This window comes from Podarcis filfolensis (genome assembly GCF_964270895.1).
Source record: "Podarcis filfolensis genome assembly, chromosome: 4".
Lineage (NCBI taxonomy): Eukaryota > Metazoa > Chordata > Lepidosauria > Squamata > Lacertidae > Podarcis > Podarcis filfolensis.
The window spans coordinates 52,643,485-52,666,957 of NC_139607.1; the positions used below are offsets into that span (position 1 = coordinate 52,643,485).

General features: G+C 40.4%; 1 protein-coding gene across 1 annotated transcript in view; it reads right to left on the reverse strand.

Annotated features, from left to right (window-relative positions):
- Nucleotides 1-12,527: 12,527 nt before the first annotated feature.
- The window catches only part of MRPS6 (mitochondrial ribosomal protein S6), a 34,751-nt gene continuing 23,805 nt past the window's right edge, over nt 12,528-23,473 (reverse strand). Inside the window, exons 2-3 of the mRNA XM_083608893.1 lie at nt 21,373-21,512; nt 12,528-13,148 (exon numbers count right to left, since the gene is read on the reverse strand). Coding sequence (XP_083465019.1) covers nt 12,968-13,148; nt 21,373-21,512 — 321 coding nt within the window. The 3' untranslated portion in view covers nt 12,528-12,967. The remainder of the gene's footprint in view (nt 13,149-21,372; nt 21,513-23,473) is intronic.

A 23,473-nucleotide genomic window follows, 5' to 3' on the forward strand; every position in this document is an offset into this window, starting at 1 on the left:
ATACCAATGTTATGAGCTTAGAAACTCGACAGTTAATCCTTATTTCCTATCCTCTCCCTGTCTTTTTCCTTTGTGTCTTTCTTTAGTTAGACAGTAATTTCTTCAGCAGATTTGCTGTGCATAACTTCTCATCTGCTTTGTATTGTTCCAAACACAGAGATTGATAAGTAGCTCAGAAATAAGCTGCAATATTAGTAATGGCCGAGAATTATGGGTGTATATTAAGAATGAGTGCCAACTTGCTCTCGCACACTCTCATTCCAGAGAACAGTTCAGTCATGTCATACATGGTGTCAATTCTCCTTTTAGACAATTTTTTTTATCAGTGGCAGAAAGCTATTTACACTCTTCAAAATTACATTTAACAGTGTGGGCCCAAAACATATAATTCATTTTAAAATTGTAACTGCTGACAGTTTATATATTTCTCAAAACAGGGCCTTTCCTTCAGCCTGTCTCTACGTTTGCTTCCTGTCTTTGATATAAAAACATTTTAAAATCCACGATAGAAAAGTAAATAATTAAAACCAAGATTGGAGAAAAGTAAAATCAAAAATAAACATGGAATATAACAGGAAGTTGATGCCCTGTTGGATTTAGCAGCATAAAACAACAACAAACCAAGAAGTTGTCAACTCAGAAGCATTATTAATACAATCCTATGTATATGCAATAGATGTACACAGAGAGAAGTTGAATTCATGGCAGCAAATCCCACATATGAATATAGAAGGAGCTCTGCTGGATCAGGCCATTAGCCCGTGTATTCCAGTATCTTGTTCTCTCAGTGGCTAAGCTGATGTCTATCCGAACCCTAAAAGCAGGACCTGAGTTAGGGTTGCAATCTGTCCCTAGAAAAAGGTGGTCGTCCTTTTTTCGGAGAAAAGTGTTCCCTGTCCCATTTGGATGGCTTTTTTCATATTCGAGCTCATCTTCATCCTCATTTTCAAAACTGTGTGGGCAGAGGGTGGATCTATGAGGAGGAGAGCTAAGAGTGGTGGGATGCAGGCAGAGGGTGGGGTGGGGCCAGGAGGAAGAGTTTGAGAGAGTTTTTGCATGTGCAGAGGGTGGGTCGTGGAGGGTGAGAGAGGGGTTTGCAGGGGCTTGGTCCAGTGAGGGAGAGAGAGAGTTTTTGCACGGACAGAGGATGTGGGGTTGATTGGATTTGGAGAGCAAGAGAGGGGGTTGCACAGCCCTGGTGGAGAGTGGGGGCAAAGAGTTTTTGCATGGGCAAAGGAGGAGGAGGAGGAGGAGGAGAAAGAAGAAGAAGAAGAAGAAGAAGAAGAAGAAGAAGAAGAAGAAGAAGAAGAAGAAGAAGAGAGCATATTGTTAATAGTGCAAAAGTAGTAACCATTTCAAATTACTCATCTTACTTTTATCCACATACCAAGTTTCAACCCCACCCCTAAACCCCACAAAGTTGGCAACCAAAATGTTGTCAATGTACGTTGTCTGCATTTTTCCCTACAGTGTGTGATTATCCTTCTGAAGTACAAATTAAGATTTGTGGAATGTACTGGTTCAAGGATATGTATGTTCCTAGACTGAAATTTGCTAAGGTAATACATATACAGGAGCATGGGAAGATTTGTGAGGGAAAATCAGTTCTTGACAAGTTCCCTTTTCCCCTTGACTTAGGTTTAAAAGTTGAGCACAGGGCTAGGAACCCTACGTTTGCCTCATGATGTGTAGCTTCATCTTCTGTCTCAGCAAACACAGCAGGAGAACCAAACCTCACATATATACCACCACACAGGTTTCTCTGTATGTAAGAAATCCAGAGATGCCTCAAATAAGGGAATTTGAGAGGAGTCACAACTAATGAAGTGTTGCAGCCTAATAACAAAGTACAAATGTAAACAGTAAACAACATTAAGCATACAAAGCTTGCAACATTTGTGGGTTTTCGGTTTAGAAAATAGATACAGACTCTCAGTTTTATGTTACAATTGTGCATTCACGTTGAATGTTTCTGCTTTGGGCATTAACAAGTGCAAGGTTTTGCTCTGTAGGATTCAAAATGTGTCAACAGGAAGGAATTTGACAGCTTTATCTAAGGTTGTAGAGTTTCACAGAATTCCCACTACCTGCAAGCTACGTGGAAGCAGTGGCAACGTTCCATGCCCGTCTGTGATCTCAGTTCATGCTGTGTCCTCTAGCTGCTCCCAGCTGTCCATACTGCAGATAGCTGAATGACTAGTATTGGATAGACTGTCTGACCAGGTACTTGATTTTTCAAGACCCTTCCAGTTTAGCATACAGATGATCAATAGGAAGCTTTAATCAATGGCTTTGCACAAGTTATTGTGCTGAGGGCGGAGCAATACAATGCCAACATCACTGCTTAGAAACACAAAAGGACCAAGGGTGCAACTTCAAACTCTTGAAATATCAAACTTATGTTTCGGCTGCTATAAATAAGGTCAATGTATTGTGGGCACTCACAATCAGGATATTAAAGAAAAGAAGCAAAGCCAATGTTCAAAATGGAGAGATTTACTGGAAAATCTAGTATGCCCAGCACCTTTTGGCAGCTCACCTTCTTGAGGGCAAAAGGTGTTCTACTTCATATGGAAGTTCACTCAAAGCATGTTGTTTCTAACATACCATCTGAAATAGCTCAGAAAAGAATCCCACAGTAGATATATTTAGAGCATTAAAAAGATAAAACTGGAATTTGCAGCTGTGAGACTCAGACTGAGCAGGGAGAGGGAGGTCAGATGGATTCAAACCCAAAAATTTGATAGATGGATGTTCTTATTTAGAAAACTGCAAAATAACTAAATATCCAAACATCCGCAGTTGAAGTCCATCTGCCCATTCATCTTCTTGAAGTTTACAAGGTACCCGAATATAGCAGCCCCCCCCCTCAAACTCTTGTCTTAGACATTTCTTCTGCATTCATGGAATGGAGGCACTTTTCACTGATATTCACAAAACTTGTTTCTTTGTGGAATGTTCCTAATGAATGTGCTATTGCTGCATCTGAGACTTCTTTTAATCTCCCCTTCTTTTGACACCAACATTGCACTATGGGGACATCTGTTCTAGTGGAGACATTTATTATCTTTTGCACATTACAGATTTGCAAGCAATCTGTTTCTCTCTCACACTCTTATCTATACATACATCCACTCACTGAATCCCTGTCTGTTCACCTGCTAACCTCACTGCTAATAATTCTCTCTCTCAAGTCCATCATTGGTCATGTTCCTTTCTCTCTTATCACGTCTCCCTTTTGGCTTTTCCACACCAATAATCAACTTCAGAGACCTCATCATTTCCAAACTGTTTCATTTGCTCCCCATCTGTTACCATCCTTTTTTGTTGTTCTCTAGTCACACGTTTTTGCTTCCCTGACATTTTCCCTACCCTAAAGAAATGTTTCTTATATAATATGGCATTTCATCCTTGTGGCTCACGTCACCTTTCCACTAATTACTGAAATGTGGGAATGATTCAAGGTTAAACCTCCAAACTTGTACACACTTCCTTGGGAGCAAGTCTCATCAAACTCAATGGGATTTACTTCTGAGTAAATATAAATAGGATTTGTACTTTCTGCTTTCATTTTTCAGTTCATCTCAACACTACCGCAATTGTCCACTTTCCCATATGCCACCTATCAGAGTTGTATTTATGGCTTTCCTGTCTCTTCCTTAAGCTACTGTCCAAACTATTTGATGATCCTTCAACCATATGGCATTTACCTGTGCTCCAGACTAAAGCACACACCTGTCCTGTTGTTATGTATAGGGGCCAAGTGATATGAGAGCACCCTGCATGCTGTGCTGCTCTGTGGAGATGAAGACATCTTAAGCCTAGTGGGCTTTGTCTTTGAGGCTGGGGCTGGAGTAAGAGAGGAAGGAGCCTGCTAGGTTGGCATGCTCAGGCCATCCTGGATTCTGCTATCACAGGACGCGTCTGACAGCAGGATCCCTCCCAGCCCCATATGTACAGTAGCACAGAACAGGCTTTTGGGGAGGGCTTCACAGCATTACAAACGGAAGACAAAACAACCTGCACAAAGAGCTGGTCTGATCATACCCAAAGTTCCCATTTGCATTTTCCACACCATACTTCTTGAACCATTGTTGTTCAGAGATGGAAGGTCCGTATCAAAACACTTTTTAGAGTTAAGATAATCAAGGAAACAAAGGGAGCCACAATGACTTCACCATGTCCCATACAATACAAAACAAGCCATCGCCCTTTGTTTGAGCCAACTAGTATAAGGAATGCTAAAGGGAAACAAGATTGTGACCTAACATCAACTGCTCATCTGCCTCAATGCTGAAGAAAAACAAAGGGGAAAAGAGATAGAGTGCTGTTCTCTCCGAAAGGGATCATGAGAGTGTTCCCCAATTTATTGTCACATCTGAAATTTTTAGCGCCAAAAGTGAGGAGGGGAAAGAGCCTAAGGAAATGAAAGCAGTTTTTATAAACTTAAAGGATTCTGCTAATGAAGCAGAAAAACAGAGCCTGTGATATGTTTCCTGTGGTGTTTAATGATCAAATATTATTCTACAGAAGCTTAGAAGAATATAAAAGAAGTACTGATAACAGACTGTGAAAATAAGATGATCTTCACAGAAGAATTAATTTTGAAGCTGATTGGGATCTTTATTTGAACATTACATTTTAAAAATATATTCAGCCATTTCACAAGCACCCAGAGGGGCTCTACTGGGTCTAGTCATAATGTGGTTAATTTATTCAGAATCGTAGTTGACTCATATAAATTGCATTGTATTGTTGTACTCCAGCCTTTTGCCAACCCAGTACCCTTAAGCTTCTTTGTAGATATAGTCCAAAACAGCTGGAGGGCACCAGGATTGGCAAAAGCTGCTGCATCTAATGACCAGCAATGAATTTTATCAGCAGTTGGTCTCTGTGTGTGGTAGCTCAGTAGTAGAGCATCTGCCTTGCATGCAGAAGGTCACAGGTTCAAGCCCCAGCATCTCCAGGTAGGGCTGCGAGAGACTTCTACCTAAAACCCTGGGGAGCTACTGCCAGTCTGTGTACAGAGAACTGAGCAAGGAGGACCAACACTCTGACTCAGTGTGAGGCAGCTTCCTATATGAACTGACTTATATTGTTGCCAGTTTGTAGTTTTATCTATTTCTTTTGCTAAAGATACTTAATGTGTTATTGTAAACTGCTCTGAAAAGCCTGTTGGATTGAAAACATGGAATACTGCTTGCCCAGAGCTGGAAAGACGATAAGGTACCTACCAGGGTGGATTGGCAGACGAAACTACTGGACTACGCAGAGATGGCAAAATTAACCTGGAAAATCAGAAATCAGGAGGATCAAAACTTCAGTAAAGATTGGGACAAATTGATATTATATTTGAAAGAGCACTGTAAACACTTGAACTCTTAGCAGGTTTTAAATAACTCTTGCAATGACACATAGATTTTGGATACTATGGAGGACAGTAAACTGGATGGACTTATTAAAAGTTAAAAAGTTACTCAAAGAACCCACGGAGGGGAAGAGGGAAGTCTTGATATTCAGAAGAATCTTGTGAATTATTATTATCTTACTATGGATGAATATGAATGTGAATGAATTTGTGGAACCAAATAAAAATTATTTAGAAGGAAAAAAGAAAACATGGGATACGGTATGCTGAAATAAACAAAATACAGTATGTTTTTATTCACAGATTATTCAGCAAGAATGTCCTTCTTGCATGCCTGTTTATTTCTATGATGCAATATAACATGACATTTTAGACAGGGTTTGTTGCAACACACAATGTATGAAATTCAACAAATAAAAATGACAATACCCTCATGACCTATAGTCTAGCCTACAAGTGGTACCCATGAACATTCCTGCTAAGTTTCTACAAAATACTAGCATTAGATTTTAAGTGTATGTTTCTTACAGCACAAGCTCAAGTCTGACACCATGCAGACACCTGACAGAATTGATTATAGCCTGTCCTGCCTCTCCTGTTTGTGTTCCTTTGTGATATCTGTCTCAAAGTGCATGGTTGTCCCGCTGAGGTGTACTTTAAAAATGCTGTGTATGAAAAGGTTCTTTCAAACACCTGGTCTGGTTAGAACAGAGACCTCTGACCTCCAAATGAAAACCTCTGATTCATAAGTTCTGCTGTGTTCATTCAGCCTCTTCCCTACAAACAAACAAGCAGAGCCCTTCTGCTCTAACCTTTGCTCTGAAGTGTTTTGGGAACGAAACCTTTCCCATCCAGAGTCTAGGCAGCAGCAGTGCCTTGGCAGGAGGCCTGTCTTCCAAACATGGCCAAGAGAAGCCCGCCCAACCAGGATCAAAATTATATGAGTTGATTTATTCCCTTCCACCCTTGATTTAGTTTTCCTTAGGCCCAGCAAGCCACTAATGTAACTTTGAATCAATGGAGGGGGACAAATAATATTTATAGCGCATTTCAGGGGTCACCACAGTCTGCTCTTACCCAACGGCTGTTGCAACTTGGAAAGAAGAAGAAAAGTGTTAATAGTTAACAAGCCGAACGATCAAGCAGTTTGGATTTGATTTACATTGAGAAGGTTGGCATGGCCTTGGTTCTTGTGTTAAAGTGAGCTTGCTGGGCATGGTCCCGTAGTCACCAGAAACTTACACTCTAGGTAAACACATTACATATCCTTTACTGCCCAGTCTTATCTTAGCTAAAGTTCTAAAGAAGGGCAATGGTGATAGGACTGTATCTGTGGATCAGAGAAGCTAGCTTTTTACTAAACTATAGTTCTGTGGGTGAATTAAAAGTGAGTGCTTTTTTGCCGGCAAGCTTTCAGAACAAAACAAGGTCATTGCGTATTCTGAGTTGTGACTAAGTCTTTGCCCTTGCACATCCCCTTCACAATTCATAAGAGAGCTGTAGAGGCAAGCTTCTGGTTAAATTAAAAGCAGATCTCTCATACGGCGCCTATTCAAGTAGTTTCCTTAGAGTGAGTCACACCATTGGTACAACTGGTCTGGTACTATCTCCTCTGACGCGGGGCAGTTCTTCAGGGTGTTCTCAGATATGCTATAAGCAGAGATCCTTGGCACTGAACTTGTGATAAAATAAATACTCTACCACTGAGCTATGAATCTTCCCCAGGTCAATAAAGTAAGAATTTGTCAAAGAAATATATCCCAGCTCAGGGGTTGGTAGAAAGCAGGTGATGGTGGGACAATCAGTGCCTGGTGGTCCCAATTATCCTTGCAAAGGCAGATGCTGCTTACAGTGGTTCCTCAAGTTAAGTACTTAATTCGTTCTGGAGGTCCGTACTTAACCTGAAACTTTTCTTAACCTGAAGCACCACTTTAGCTAATGGGGCCTCCCACTGCTGCCGTGCCACCGCCACGCGATTTCTGTTCTCATCCTGAAGCAAAGTTCTTAACCTGAAGCACTATTTCTGGGTTAGCAGAGTCTGTAACCTGAAGCGTATGTAACCTGAAGCATATGTAACCCGAGGTACCACTGTACTTGTAATTGATTATTTTTCAGTGCAATCATGTATATGGAGCTCTGAGCCTGTTAGGCTATCTGCAGAGCCTTCTTTAAAAAGGTTTGCAACTATCCCAACATCCACTTAATGCCATCCTCTAGCACTTTACATTGGATTTCTGTTTATTGTCTTTACATATTCCTGAAAAAAATATGGGACAGTTGAAGGGATGATTTAGTCAGATTCTATGTGTTGAGAGTTGCCAGTGAAAATATTTTCCTTTTTGAGATGCCATAATTTAAAATATTCCAGAAAAGAGGTAAAGAAAATTGTAAATGCTCTAGAGTCTAGACCAAGGACAGGAAAACTGTGGCACTTCTGAGGTTGTTGGGCTACAACTCCCATCAGCCGCAAACATCATGGTCAAAGGTCAGGGATGGTGGGACTTGTACTTCAACATTTGGTGGGCCACAGGTTCTCCACCCCTGTTTTAGACAAACACCAAAGGGCTGGAAGACATCCGCAGCTTGCTTTGGAGTACTAATATTTTGCATTCAGGACCAAAGATGCTACTATATATTATTTTTATTAGTAAATATTGAAAATATATCTAATCCAGTAGGCCTGTAGAAATGTGCAGTATAGCATCTAACTGTGCTAGTGGTATTGGTTTTAAAGTAGCTTTGTTGTAAGATTATGTTTGTTTTGTTATAAATGTCTACAACTCTGAGCACTTTTTAAAACGGAAGGGCAACTTATGCATCAGCAGCAGCATAGCATCCACACAATAATGATTGCAACCTAGTACAAGCAATGACAGATGTGCATTACCGCAACCCATAAGTGGCCGAAAAAGGGGGTTTACATACGCTCCAGCAACACGTTCAAGGATCAGGAATGCAACCACCATGCAAAATGGTCATTGCCTGTAGTACACCCATTATTTTAAAAAATTTGGGGGGTGGGGAGATCTAAGAAACATAGCTTTTTCAAAAGTACAGCTGTTCCAAAGGAAAAAGGGAAAACCTAACAGGGAAATAAATTGGAGATTAATTTTATTCTTGGCTTCCTCAAACTTCAAAGAAGTGCAAATGATTATGTAGCAAGAGTCGCACAGGAGATTTTCGGGCCCCTTTACAAGTTCAAACTGACTACAGACAAAACATGAATTCTATTTACAACAAAACTGTGTAGGGCTGGCTGAATAGCCTGATCTTCTCCTTTGCCCCATTTTTAATTTGAGCCAGGGGTGGCTGGAACTCAGGCCAGAACCTTTATACTGTCAGGGCTCAAGCCAAAGTTATGTGAAGAAACATATGGCGTTACCAAAGCGCCTTTTAAAAACTTGCTGTGCTTTCCTTACAATTCTCTCTGTGTGTGTCCAGAAAGGTCCTTCTGAGTTTAATGGAACTTAGTCCCAGGTAAATGTGCATATAATAGATCACACTGAAATCTGAGGAAACTTCTGAGGAAATATCACGGGTTACCATAAGCTAGCCTTCCCTAGCAGCCCAGTGTCCTCCAGATATTGGCTTCCATTGTCTCTGATTATTGAACATTTTGGCTGGCGCTGATGAGAGTTTGAGACCAGAAGATCCAGAGGACACTAGACTGGGGAAGGATGTCGTCATGTGCAGTCTTGCATAGCCTTCAGACTCCATGCAAGAGCAGTTTATCATTTAATAAGTTGATAGACTCCCGTCTGCATATTATGCTCACCCTACTTCTCTGTGTGCTGCGAAGTTCTGGGAGAACAGTGTTTACCCAGGTTTGGTTCCCTATGCAAAGGCATTGCTGGAAGCTTGTTAGCACATTAAAATGATTTGCATTTATTAGCAAATATACAGTTTGAGCATAGGCAGAGAGAAATGAAACACTCCATCAGAAAGCCAAAGTACACTGCTCCCGTGCTGAATCTCCAGAGACACAGCATTCATCCTGTTACTTACAAAGCAACCCTACTTAAAGAGACAGCTCTCCTTTCTTCACCCCCAGCTTGAGCTGGTTTCCTTCTTTGCACACATACTTTTGGATCGTGCTGCCTTTGTCTAGAAGAGTGGGAAATTTACCTTTTACCCTTTCAGTGTTCAGGAAAGTGGTTTACGTGTTTGTTCCCATGGAAACACATCAGTAGGCTGCTAACATCTGTCAAGTAGAAGCATTGCCCCAAGGCAACCTACCTTGACAGCCCTACCAGCAGAAATCTGATAGCAAACCCATAACAATATATAGTGTACAGTTAAGATCCTGTTAGGCCTTGGATAATTCTATTCTTCTGTTTGCAGCATTGGCACTAGTGTTTCTGGCAAGAAACATGGTATGTGTGGACCAAGTACCCCACATTTTAAGCACTCCTATATATGCTAATAGAGATCCTAGCATAATCATGATTCCTAGACACCTGGCTGGCCTAGTCTCCAGCTGCATTAAAAGGGAGCTGTGTACCTTTTTAAAACGATTTTCCATCACTGACAGTGGAAACTTACCCCTGGCTTCCTACCTTTAGCTAATATCCTTCTACTCCTGCCACCAACTGCACAGATGTTTTGAAAATGCCAACACATTTTTAATAACTGAGATTCCAGCTCCTCAAAGTATACATGCAACACATCTGGACATTGGCAAGATTAGTGATACAAGCTAACTCAAAAGTGATACTGAAAACCAGTAATGTTAAGGTATATCACTGGAAAATTTGGATTTTCAAGGTGTTTCTAATGGGACTTTCTGTTCACTATTGCTAGCACACTTTACAACAGGGTTTTTGCTCAGCTTACTGAAACTGTCATTTACCCAAAAATAAACAAACCCCTTGGCATTAAGTCAACATATACTCCAAACAGACATTTAGTTATACAGGGCTTTAAAAGCTCCTGCGTGTTAGTGGCTTAAAATAGCTAATTACTGACCTGAGCAGCAGTTAATTTATATTGGGAACAGAGAAAGAAAGTGTGCATGTGGAATGGGGTGATTGGAAGACACGAGTATGTATCAGTGTGAACTACCTACTACATCAAATGGACTATTCACACAGAAAGTTCTGATTTAGAGAAGCACGTTTATGAACTAAGATAACACTAGTATATAAAGGCTTTGCTGTATTTGGCAGGATGACTGGTCAAGGCACCCGCTTAGTATTTTGAATCCATCATCTTTGTGGCTGTGGTTGCTCTAGCTGTCACCGGAAAGGACACATAGTGGTTCCCAATTTTAGCTTTTCCTTGGGGTTTGTTTTTTTTAGCACGATGACCTGTTTTTACCTCAACAGTGGTATAGTAGGGTTTTCACAACATTCCTGTTCTTAAATCAACAGATTACCAGCAGATATGACAGTAAACTTTCAGGCTCAAGCCAGACTTGAAGTGTTTAAGAACAGCTTAGTTTATGAACAACTTGGAAACAGAACGCTGCAAACCTGGAAGTAGGTGTTCCGGTTTGTGAACTTTGCCTTGGAAGCTGAACATGTTCTACTTCCTGATGAGTGTGTGTTGTTTGTAAATTGAGTCCCCCGCTGCTAATCAGAGTCTGTCGGCTGTTGAGTCCCGAGCACACACACAACACAGAAGTGATATTTGGAGATTTGTTCTTGGCATTTTTTGCATTTTTGTTGCGTTTTTTCGCTTGACTATAACTTGTTCTTCATTTTATGGGACTGACTTGTGACTTCGTTTTTGTGACTGTGTGTAACCCAGTTCAGCTACTGATTGTGACTGAAGAAATGGATAAAAGCCCCCCTTCCCATCAATGACTATCATCAGTGCACATAAGAAAAAATAGTAATTTTAATTTCTATCAACTACAATACTATCTTATTTATTTTATAGTACAGTGGTACCTCGGGTTACATACGCTTCAGGCTACAGACTCCGCCAACCCAGAAATAGTACCTCGGTTTAAGAACTTTGCTTCAGGATGAGAACAGAAATCGTGCTCCAGTGGCGCGGCAGCAGCAAGAGGCCCCATTAGCTAAAGTGGTGCTTCAGGTTAAGAGCAGTTTCAGGTTAAGAATGGACCTCCAGAACGAATTAAGTACTTAACCTGAGGTACCCCTGTGCAGTACATTGATTATTGCTTTCATTTTATGGATCAATGGTCTCATTAGATAGTAAAATTCATGTTAAATTGCTGTTTTAGGGGTTGTTTTTAAAAGTCTGGAATGGATTAATCCATTTTGCATTACTTTCTATGGGAAAGCACACCTTGGTTTTAGAACGCTTTGGTTTTGGAACAGGCTTCCGGAACAGATTGGGAACCAAGGTACAACTGTACAAAGTTTGTTTTAACCTCAAACATAAACTTTCCGTCTTCTGTAACTGACCCAATGGAGCAGGCTAACCAATTTCTGATAAAAATGCGATGAATTTGGAATTGTGGGTGGCCCTTCTTGCCTTACCTTACGCAAGCAGGATGTACTAAATGTCCTCTGTGTTGCCACTTGGTTTTTTGGTCTGACCACTTACCTTGACTCTGAGCTTTCATATGTCCTTTCGTTGTGTGGTCTCTTTTTTTCTTTAGTCTTGGTATATCAAGATTCTTCGGTACACCCTTTTTATACATGTGTATACAATCCTATTTGTGTATGGCTGTTTTGTTTTCAATTGGCGGAAGGGTGTTGTTCCTTATTTTTTTATTGTTACTTGTTACATTGAAAACAAATAAAAATGTAAACATTTTAAAAAATGAAGTCTTCCCTAACCTTAAAAAAAGGAGCAGCACTGGAAATCTTACTGGGGTCTTATGGAGGAAAAACATGGAATGAGAATAAAATTAGGAAATTGCTAAGGCTTTATTGAATCTATCCATCCACTAAGCTAAGGTAATTGTTATTATTAATCCACACAATTAGTATTTCTAAATGGAGAAGCAGCAGCCAGCAGTTATATTTAGGAATATTTTAAAAACAAATATCAAGATAGTGTCTGGTTCTATTTTGTAAAAAAAAAAAAAAACCAACACTGCAATGTACATTTTTGTATAGCCATATTATTTTCTTAACTTCCATGAACTAGTACCCAGCAGCACTTAAATGCATTGAAAACAATATGCTAGTGATCAGAATTCATTTACTAAATGTTTGTTCCTTTATAAACCAGTCATTAAATGTCCTTTTTGTATTTTTTTATTACATTATTACATTCATTAACAAATTTTTATTTTATTATAATGTTATTTACATCATGGTAGAACATTATAACTGTATAAGTATATGATATCTCAAAGGTCCTAACTGAAAAAAACAATGGTAGCTTGACAGTTTGAGTCTGTGAATGTTTACTTGGGATCAAGTCCTATTTTGTTCAATGGGACTCGCTTTTTCCTTTTTCTTTTTAAAGCATGTATTAAGACAGCATCCTGAATTTTCTAGGGCAGGATAAACTTCAGCAACAGATGCAATACTTTGGGGGAAAATGCCCTGATTTTAAAATACAAAGTATATATATAAAACTTCATTTGCTGCAGAATAGTCAAAAGTAACACACCTATGCACACTGCATAAATCACAGATCCTTACAACTAGGTTCAAATTAGGGGCAGCAATGCCTCTATTTCTTCATCTTTGTTAGCTTATCTTCAGTGCTGTCTGGTATCATGCCCATGCATTCTTCTGAATTTGCCACATGGTGCTTTAAAATGGAAGACCGGATCACATCAATATCACGTCCTAAATGGTCCTTTATGGCTGAAACAACTGTTGGTGGAGAATTGAAGTCTACCAAAAAATACCTGGAAATAAAGAAGAATACAATAAAAACAAAGCTATAAGCATGAAAGAGCACAAGGGCCCTGGTGGATGAGAACAAAGGTCTATCTAGCGCAGCATTTCCTAAAGGGGCAAACCACATGCCAATGGGGCATGAGGGCAGCAACATTTTCCTGTTGCTGCTGTTTCCCACAAAATGGTATGCAAAGACATCACACCTCTGATCCCGGAGGCATTATATACCTTTTGTGACTCATACTCACTCCATGAATTTGCCCAATTCCCTTTTAAAGCCTTCTAAGTTGGCATCCACTAAAAATGCCAGAAGTTACATAACCCTTTCCTTTATAATCACAACAGATCCAAGCTCATCTTGAGAGTGTCTGAACTTCTAGAGATCAAAGTTCCAGAAAAGAAATGCATTTCCAAGAGGCATTCTAGTATAAATTTTATGAATTTAGGGCAAGCCCCCAGAGTATCATTTTATTGTTGCTCTGAACAAGGATAGAGCTTGTATGAGAGACTATGTATTCCATGCATTCTTCCTCCCTATACAACTGGAGAGCACCATCATGCTACACATATGATCTCCGATATCAGAGAATCTAGTTACATACTGTAAGATATGCATGCTTCCCATCAAAAATTTGCTATAGCAAGATGGCATTTTTCTATTTAGAAATGGGAAGCAAAAAAACAGGTCAAAGCAGCAGGTATTTATTGTCCTTTTGCTTTAAAAGTTCAAATTACTGAGGACAGAAGCCACATCTGAAGACAGGCAACACCGACTTAAGAGTCTTGGCATTCATTCAGAGGCTCTGCATACCATACTGTAGTTCTCTGCAACCTTGGCAACAATGCAGAGATTTAATTTTCACACACTTCTAGTACTGCCCGGAATTCTTGATATCAAGGCAAACATTCTCCCGTTTGCCAACGTCTACTTTGACGAACGGAATGTTTACCATGTGCAAGAACATTTCAGATCTTCTATTTCACTCAAGTGCAAGGAAGAATCCTGGAAATTTGTTTCATGGGAGCAAAGTGATTTTCAAAACTTCACTGTGATCATATCAACACCCAGTCGTTTTTCTACAAGCTATAGTAGCTTCTTTTTGAGGATGGAACTACTGGCTTTGAAATGGGAGACAAAACCAGTGCCTGGTTCCATTAGGAAGAAGCAACTACTTGGAATAAAGAAGGATTGGGATGGGATAGGTTCCCAAACTCTTCCCACCTCTTTTCTACTGCAGTCTCTCTCCAGTGGAATTCTAGGCAAGATTGCATAAGCAAACATGCATCTGGAACCCTATGTGAAGGCCAACCAAAAGTGTAGTGATGGCCAAATTTGGCCCTCCAGATGTTTTGGGACTACAGTTCCCATCATCCCTGACCACTGGTCCTGTTAGTTAGGGATGATGGGAGTTGTAGTCCCAAAACAGCTGGAGGGCCAAGTTTCCACTGCAGTAGTGAAAGATAGCAAGCAGGGGAATGGTTTAAACATACATGCTCACCACTTTTCCAGTCCAAACTGACCCCTCCCCTTCCACAATCTATTTTCCCCTCAAAAGTAGCCACTGGTGTTTTTATGCACATGCTCAATTTATATTTTGTTCAAAGTTTTACAGTGAATTGAAGTAAATAAGAAAAAAGAAATTCACACATCTGTGTACGACATCAAATCAAACTCTCAGAAAAGTAGAACAGTATCCTAGGATACCAGTTTGGTTAAATAAATCATCATCATACGAGTTTTCAATGATCAACCAACTACAACTACATAAATTTCCATATGAGGAAAAACAATAGTTCTGGGGTATGATGCCCATACTGCAGCAAGCATCATATTAGAAAAGGCACTTCATCCTGAGAGGAAGAAAAGTGAGAATGCCTCTTAAATAGAATTCTCTGTTTTTGTAAGTAATTACTGGCCCGCCATCAAGACTAGTTAAGCCTGGCAGGCTCTAAGGCAGGGCCTTTTCAGTAGTGGCCCCAACATTATGAAACTTCCTCCTAAGAATGTGCAAGTTGGCTGCCCCATGCCACAATTTTAAAAAAGCCTTTGGAAAGGCACGTTTCAAATTAGTGTGTTTAGCTGCTGTTTTATTGATATTCGACTGCCAAGTCTCTGGAAAGGAAAATAATATTTTAGTGGTCTAGTAGACTGTAATCCAATACTAACTTTCTGGGGATTGTCCCATTCAACACAGTGGGGCTTACTTTTGAATAGACATCTAAAGGATTGTGCTGTTAGTTGACTTCCATAAATGAGGTTTGCCCTATTTCCTTTCATATGGAGCTTGCAGCATTTAGTCTTAATGAGGTATTACTGTAAACTGAGTGAGAGAAAAATTCAAGAGCCATCTCTTTTAAAGAAACAAAACCTTAACATTTTCCTATTTGTGCTCATCTAATCCTCCTGAAACAAAGATATAGAATGTATGTTCTATGTCTGCATCTTTTAGGGAATAATTATGACACACTCACAACATAACCCTCCTGTTACATTTTACTAATTTTTCTACTACCTTGCTAAACGAGAATAGCGGGCTGCTTTCCATTGTGTCTTTAAAACTGAAATGGATTCTGCTCCAAAATGGCTTGCAACTCGTGTTCTCTTCTGCTCATATAGGCAGGCAGTGGAAATTTCCACTGTGCTGCTGTTGATGATAACTGAAGGCAGCATTGGGGGATGGGGGAGATGAGATGCTGCTGCTGCATTCTTTGTCGTTGCCATTTCAGCAGCAGCAAGAAATGTTATCTGGAGATACAAGAAACATAGCAACTTGCAGCATGCAAGTTTATTAGCTGTATCAAACACCCCCAGTATTGGAGCCAGTCTATGGATTTGGTATGTATCCGTGTACAAGAGATCAGGAAAATCCACCTTTGTCTTTTGGAATTATAGCCCAGGTATGCCCCAGGCAGACAAACAAAAGAAAAAGCAACTGCACTTTAAGAGCTGAGCTGGAACTTACTTTCTGTTTGTAGGCAATCAAGCCAGCACCGATTGTGTTTTGTGCAACCCAGCAGCTCTATAATGTGTGGAGCAGCTCCATGTTCAGCAATGAGTTATGATCAGGTATGTAAGTACTGTAGCACTACAGTTTCTCATGCAAAGCAACAAGACCTGGTGCATGTGGTTTGAGGATGGGATGGGAAGAAAGGTGGTTGGGGAAGAGAGGAGGCGGCAAAGATCTATTTTCAGAGATGTAACATTCATTTGCAGGCAAAACTGATAGAAGTACAGCTCAAACTCTCCAGGCACCAGCAGCAAAAACCGGTACAGAAAAACAAAAAATCAGGACGATTCTGCTGACTCAGTACAGAAACCCTAGTTATTTTGGTGCGTTGTGCATAAAATGTGATGGGACAGTAAGAATACTGCCAAAATAACATTTCTGCAAATAGTTGAATGAAGACCTATTTCAGATCAAACAAGTGGTAAGAAAGGACGACTGGATATTGAACTGTATCCAGGCCAATATTAAATCCAGGGATTTAAAATATAATATACTAGACAACTATATTCCCGAATGGGTTTATCAAAGTTAATCAGCACCAGAGAAACACCTGGACCAGGCTTGTTTTGGAATCCTATTGGGAAAAGCAGTTCTCAGCTGATCTTGTGTGAATGAGGGCCCAAGGGAGAACCTGGTTAAGATCGTGCCCAGGAAATTTCCATGTTTTATAAAGAGTCAGCTTCAGCTTTCCAATATGCCTTCACAATTTTTAGACTACACCACAGAAGGCTTATTAAGTCAAGATGAATATCACCGATTGTGTGGCTGAGACACGCTAGAATAACTTCTTGTCTACTAATGGGCAAGAGCCAAACTGGGAATCCCAAAGGTGCTGGACACTTCTGCAAAAGATCAAATGAGCCATATTAACATCTGAATCTGAAACATGGTCAGCTTTTGCTTGCAGGCCAAGTCCATCCCCTCTTGACTGCTATGCAAGAGAAGTGGGACAGAACCCTCCATTTGCCTCTCAAAATACCACCTGGACTAGGGGGCAAGGAATCCTTCAGTTGGGCACAGCACAGATCATAAGGACGAAGCTTTTTCATAGAGCAAGTTCCACCAAGTACAATGGGGCGTATTCACAGGTAAATGGGATTAGGACTGCAGCTTTAGCTGCCTTTTGTGTAACAACTGCAACTTAAGTGTTTACACACTTGGCAAAACAAACGGCTTCACATTTGGAAGTTTAGGGTGTACTCCAATCCAATGTACTGAGGAATATATTTTTTTAAGGATATTTCATCTCAGAAGAATCAGGCAAAGCCCTTGAAAAGCACAGTCATACCCACCAGCCAACATCAACTGATGGCAGTTTCTAGTATCCCATAGAATGCAAGTCTATTTATGAAGAATGAAAGGGAGAAGAAAAATGTTAAGCAATAATTTCATGATTCGATGTGCTAGGAAACCTGCCATATGGTAGACGTTTATGTCCACAACTGAATTTCTTTTTTAAAAGAGACATTGCCATGATCCAGGAAAGAAGAAACAAGAACAACAAACCACCCCTTTCATAGCGAACACCGAGGACAATTTGCTTCAATTCAGTTTTCGTACCTTAAGCTTTTTCAAAAGACATCTATTTTCCTTTCATGGCTTTTTGTGCAAAACATATACATGCAAATTGTAACATCATTTCAACAGCAACATATCTATTTGTATGCTTTCTACATAGCAGAATTGTCTCTAGTACACAAGCTAAAGAACTTTTTTTTTGTATGAATGCAAGATGGGACTCTGCTGGATCAAGCTGATGGTTCTTCCAATCAGACATCCCGTTTCCTGGAAAGCCCACACACAGGACGTAAAGACAATAGCCTTATTATTGTAGTAGTTGTTATTGCTTTTATTTTATTAATACCCCGCCCATCTGGCTGGGTTTCCCCAGCCACTCCAGGCGGCTTACAGCACATATAAAAACATAGTAAAACGTTTGGTCCAGGGCAGTTGGCCCTGCTACTTCTGGACCAGAGGACTGCATCATGACTGATAGCAAGGATACACTTATGCTTCAAGAATTTGTCTAGCCTAGCTTTAAAGCTATCTAAGCTATTTACTGATTAAAAATGTTTTGAAGCCACCCTTCACCCTTACAAATACCAGACCAATATTGTATAGAAATGGCATGACCATAAAATCATAATCAAGTGGCCATCACTACATTGTGTGAACACTGCTCACAATAGAGATCCTGTATGGATCAGCTTTTTTATTTCTAAGTGAAATTTTGTAATGGATGAAAATACAAAAGTGAACAGTGTTAGTGGACTCCATCAACTTTATTTGCTTGCCTTTCAGGTAGACTCGCACTGGCAATGCAGATTCTATTCACTGCAACTTAGAAATCTGCCTCTGAAGTGCCACTACCTATCTAATCCCCAATCCTTTTCTCATAGGGCACACTCAAAGAGAAAGTAGATGCACTTCTATTGAAATCAAGTGCTCAGCTAATGGAACTTAAGTGCACTCAACATCTGCTGTACAGCACCAACAGATTTTAGCACATGCACAGTATCTCCCACCTTGAAAATACTTGAACAGAACGCTGTGCGCCTGTGTCACATCATCAGTTTAACAGCACAAATGCGAGTGGTAAATTTAAACTCGGGTTGAACTCTTATGCAACTCCAGACACAGCGCAAGCTGTAGCACTTATTGCCAGAGTTTGGATGCCAACGCACATCAATACTTGCTTGTTCTCACACAATCAAGAAGATGATGCAAAACATGAGGGACCTATTGAGTTTGGTGAGGTTGCACGGCATATGCACATGAAACAAAACAGATGCAGCTGAAAGGCTCGTAACTCAGTAGTAGGACCCAGGACCTACCTGAAAACGGTCCTAGACCTAGATGCAAACCTTCCAAGTCACAGCCAGTCAGTGTAGGCAATAATGACCTAGATAGTCCGGCTCAGTTTAAGACAGTTTCCTCTGCTCCTATCTCACCACATGCCTATCGACATGCAGCTCCTTAGGCACAGGAATGCTTCCTGTGTGGGGTGTTTGCAAGAGAAAGTGTTTTGTTCTGTTTTTTGAAACTAAACCATGGTGTGGGCTTTCTTTAGCAATGTACAGGGCCTTTTCTGTGGCTGTGCCCTGACTATGGAAACCACAAGCCAAGGCAGGTTAGATGGACCTCATCTCCGCAATTTCAGGAAGACACTAAAAATGCTTTTATTCTGCACTGCTCTCAATTATTTTTTAACTTGGAAAGGTTTGATTCCACTCCTCATGGTTTGCAAGATATGCTCTTAATCTGGTTTGTTTTTCAAACTTGGTTTTAATGTGTGTTTTACATGCCCCCCCTTGGGGAAATGAGCTAGTACTGAAGGGCAGGTTAGAAATATGTTTCTTTATAAAGAAATATATTTCTTTATAAATATATAACTATATAGATTATTGGAAGGGAGGGAAATACAAGATAATAAACTCTTAAAATATGAATATGTTTTGAGTGGCTATCATTTCAGAGGTGCATCTCTGCAGTTTGTGCAGCAGTATCATTTGAAATATCCGCAAGGGAAAACAGGTAATAAGCTGCATTGGCTGCCTATCAAGGTGTGCACATTTGTATCTTCAAATGCCAGGGAGAAAGACTGCAAGTTGTTATTTTGATTATTGAATGAAGTCTCTGTGCGACCCTGGTTGCCTAGCAACATTTCTCCATTCTTGCTTACAGGCATTTCTCTTTCAAAAGATATTCTCAGGGAGTTTAACAGCAAAATGTTAAGCAATTATAGGATAAACTCTGCAGTCCACTGTAATCATTTATCTAATGCATCTTAATTTTCAAATGCCAAGGCATTTTTTTCTTGGGCTGAAGATATTTCTCTTAAAATCAGTAACTACAATAATAATTCTTCTTTTACTTGTGCACAGCCATCTTTAATAATGATTTCACCATTAAAAACACCCTCAAAAATATACTTTGCTTCAGATACACAAAAGGGAATAAAATCAACCCTGAATTAGTATCTCAAAAGATAAATAATTATCGTTTCCAACTGGCTTTGGTGAAATAAAAATGTTACCTTGGAAAGGAAGTGTCTACATGAAGGGCATTTCTTAACAAAGGAAATAGTAAAGAATCAATGCTTGCATTAACTAGCAGATAAATATGAACAATGAAATTATCTACCCAAATTACTGTGTGCCTCATTTTGGAATTGTTAAGTAAACAGATTTGTGTGCTTTGTGGAGTCTACTTCTGGAAAGAAACAGTTTAATTCTGAAATGAAAAGTGTATCTAAGTTACATTAATTACCCAATGGAAATTAAGAGGCCCTTAACAGTAAATCCTGTACCTGGGCTTCAATCCAAAGAAGTGATATGTGTATGCAGAAAAGAACAGCACACACAGCTTTAACTGATGACCGTGTCCCTAGTCAGTAAAAATAGTTGCAGCAACATCCAAACCTCAGCTGCACACCATGTTCTCCCCTATGCTCCTACCTTGTCTTTAGATCATGGCTTTGAGCATTTATTTAACAGCTAAGGGTTACCTATTCATGTTGCTTGCCAACCTCCCCCCGCCCAATAGCACCACAGCTCCTTCAAACTCCTCCCATATCCCTCACAGATTCTTCAACACACCCATCCCCACTTGCCACCCCACTGCCAATTGCCACCACTCCCGGTGCACCCCAAACTCTTGCATCCACTCACTAATTGCCCAAATCCCAGGACTCTGTTGCCACTGCCACTCAAGGAAGACAGGAAAATGAAGATGAGTGTCTATCTCCTCTTGACTTTGCACCGCCAACAGAAAGTGGGCAGCAATACAGGGTAAAGAGATTTGCTTCTATTTCATTCCCTCCTTAGTGCGGCAGTGAGATCATAGGATGGAGGAGAGTGGGTGGGAGAGTTTTGAGAGGACTGCTGGTGGTGGTGACAAAAGTGAGCATGTGAAGGGCTACAGCTCTGCCTGGACCACCACCCAACTACCTGCTCACTCTGCCTGCCCAGCATGGCCACCTGCTCATTTGAATCCTGGATTCCCCTTGCCCTGATGTACGTGTGCGCATGCAAACGGGCAGGCAAGTGGAGGCAATGCGAGAAAAGTGTGAAGGCCACCCACCTGCCCACTTACTCTGCCAGCCTGTCTACTTTGCTTGCCTGCTCCGCCCAATGTTGTCAGGCTGCAACTTCTCCCCTTTCAAAAATATTCCATGGCAAGAAATACTATTAAAAACTAGACTCAAGGCTTGTGAAACTCATACCCTCCTCTGGTGTGACGTTGATTGTGCTTTGAGATTCTGTATGGCAGCGTTCTTTCGCCCAGGTTTTCCAAATTCCTCACCACTGCTCCTCTCTCCATCAAAGCTTCCACTGTGCGTTTCAGTGTTGCAGCTGTCTCAGGCTTTAAACACAAAGAAGACGACACGTGTTTGTAGTGCAGTAAATGACTATTGCCCCCTATACTTACCTGGCAAGAAAATAATAAAGGAGGAACTGGAATAGATGTCAAAGGGGAGGGGGGAATTCTGATTCTTCTCTCATCACCTCCAAGGGTGCTGTATCAGACTATAACAATCACTAACAGCAACATAGTGCACTTGTTTCTTCACAATTACACCCAACTGAATTCAATGGGAGACATTCTAGACTGAATGTGCATTTTTGACAGCATCAAATATATTTAATATATTGCACATTACAACTGCAAATAACTTATAAATGCTGCAAGTTTCCAGGAATGCACTTCTGAAGTGTGTTTTACCTATACCCATATTGTAATTAACTCAGGAAGTCAAGCTTGTCTTATTACACCACACAGGCTGATAATTTCTTTCAATTCCATTTAAGGGTCACTGCATTACATTAAATTTAAAAGGATATAATGTTTTAGACTGATCTGCGGTGAAAGCGAGCACTCAGAGAAGTGCATTCCATATCTGTGAAGCGTGTGTGTCCCCCCCCCCCAACATTCTTGTCTCCCTCCAGTGAAATTCCTTGTTGTGAACAAGTAATCTGAAATAACGTGAAGGAAGGAGCTGTGGGGTTCTCAAGGAGAGCAGACCCATCTCCTGCAATTAAAGGACCATTCTCAATATTTGATTTTGTCCTGCTTGCATTTCATACTTTTGTTATGTATGAATTTGATGTGTGTGTGTGTGTGTGTGTGTGTGTGTGTGTGATATTTTGCTTCCTTGGCAACTAGATTTCCAGAATACAATTTAGTCTGCAGATTCTCATCTCCAAGGGACCCTGAATGTGCAAGTATATGCAGTGTGGGTGTACAGTGGTACCTTGGGTTACAGACGCTTCAGGTTACAGACTCCACTAACCCAGAAATAGTACCTCGGGTTAAGAACTTTCCTTTAGGATAAGAACAGAAATCGCGCGGCAGTGGCATGGCAGCAGTGGGAGGCCTCATTAGCTAAAGTGGTACCTCAGGTTAAGATCAGTTTCAGGTTAAGAACGGACCTCCAGAACGAATTTAGTTCTTAACCTGAGGTACCACTGTATGTGTTGGGACAATGCATTTGTGTTGATGTGTTCACTAGTTTTTCCTTGGTGTCTCCTGCTACAAAGTAGGATGGCTTTGGAGAAAAAGAACAGAACCAGTTGGAAAGAAATTTTCGCATGCAACCGAAGTCTTTGCAAGTATGAAATAAGTATCTGTTTCAACAATAGAACCATTGTTTTAGGTATGCGAGTTACTTCATGTTCCACTGGGGAAACAGGATCACAAAATCTGAAGGGGAGGTTTCACAATAAGTTGTGCAGCCTGTAGTTAAAGGCCTTTTTTAAATTAATGTTGGCTGAAGACCCTATGCAGCTCTTGAACACGTATCTCTTACATCTTCAGGGTCAAAAAACAAACAAAAAAACCACCCCCAAACCACAATAGCACTGAAGCGTATTTTAAGTGATAAGGTTATACTGAGTATGTTTAGCAGATGGGACAAAACAGAAATATAGCCAATGTTCTAAGTTTACAACCACAATCCTTGCTTGCTTTTGAAGGATTATTGCAAGCAACTTAAATAGATCCCGAGGTCTGCCACTGCAAAGAGGTAGCAAAAAGGAAGAAAAACTGTAGAAGCTGCTAGTGAGTGAGAGGTGGGCAGTGGATCCTGCCTTGCAAGGAAGATGAAGCAAGGCCAATGGATAAGAATGTTTAACACTCGCAAGGTGTGCCTGCATAGCATATTTGCCACTAGGTGAACAGTGCTCACTCTCTTCATCTGGAGATCAGAAATAAGTCATGCACATTTGTTGCCTCACAAAAACCGTCCCTCAAAACAAAACTGATCTGAAATGAGTGTTTATAAACCACTGAAGATTCAGTTAGGAATCCTTCACAATGAAAGGTGC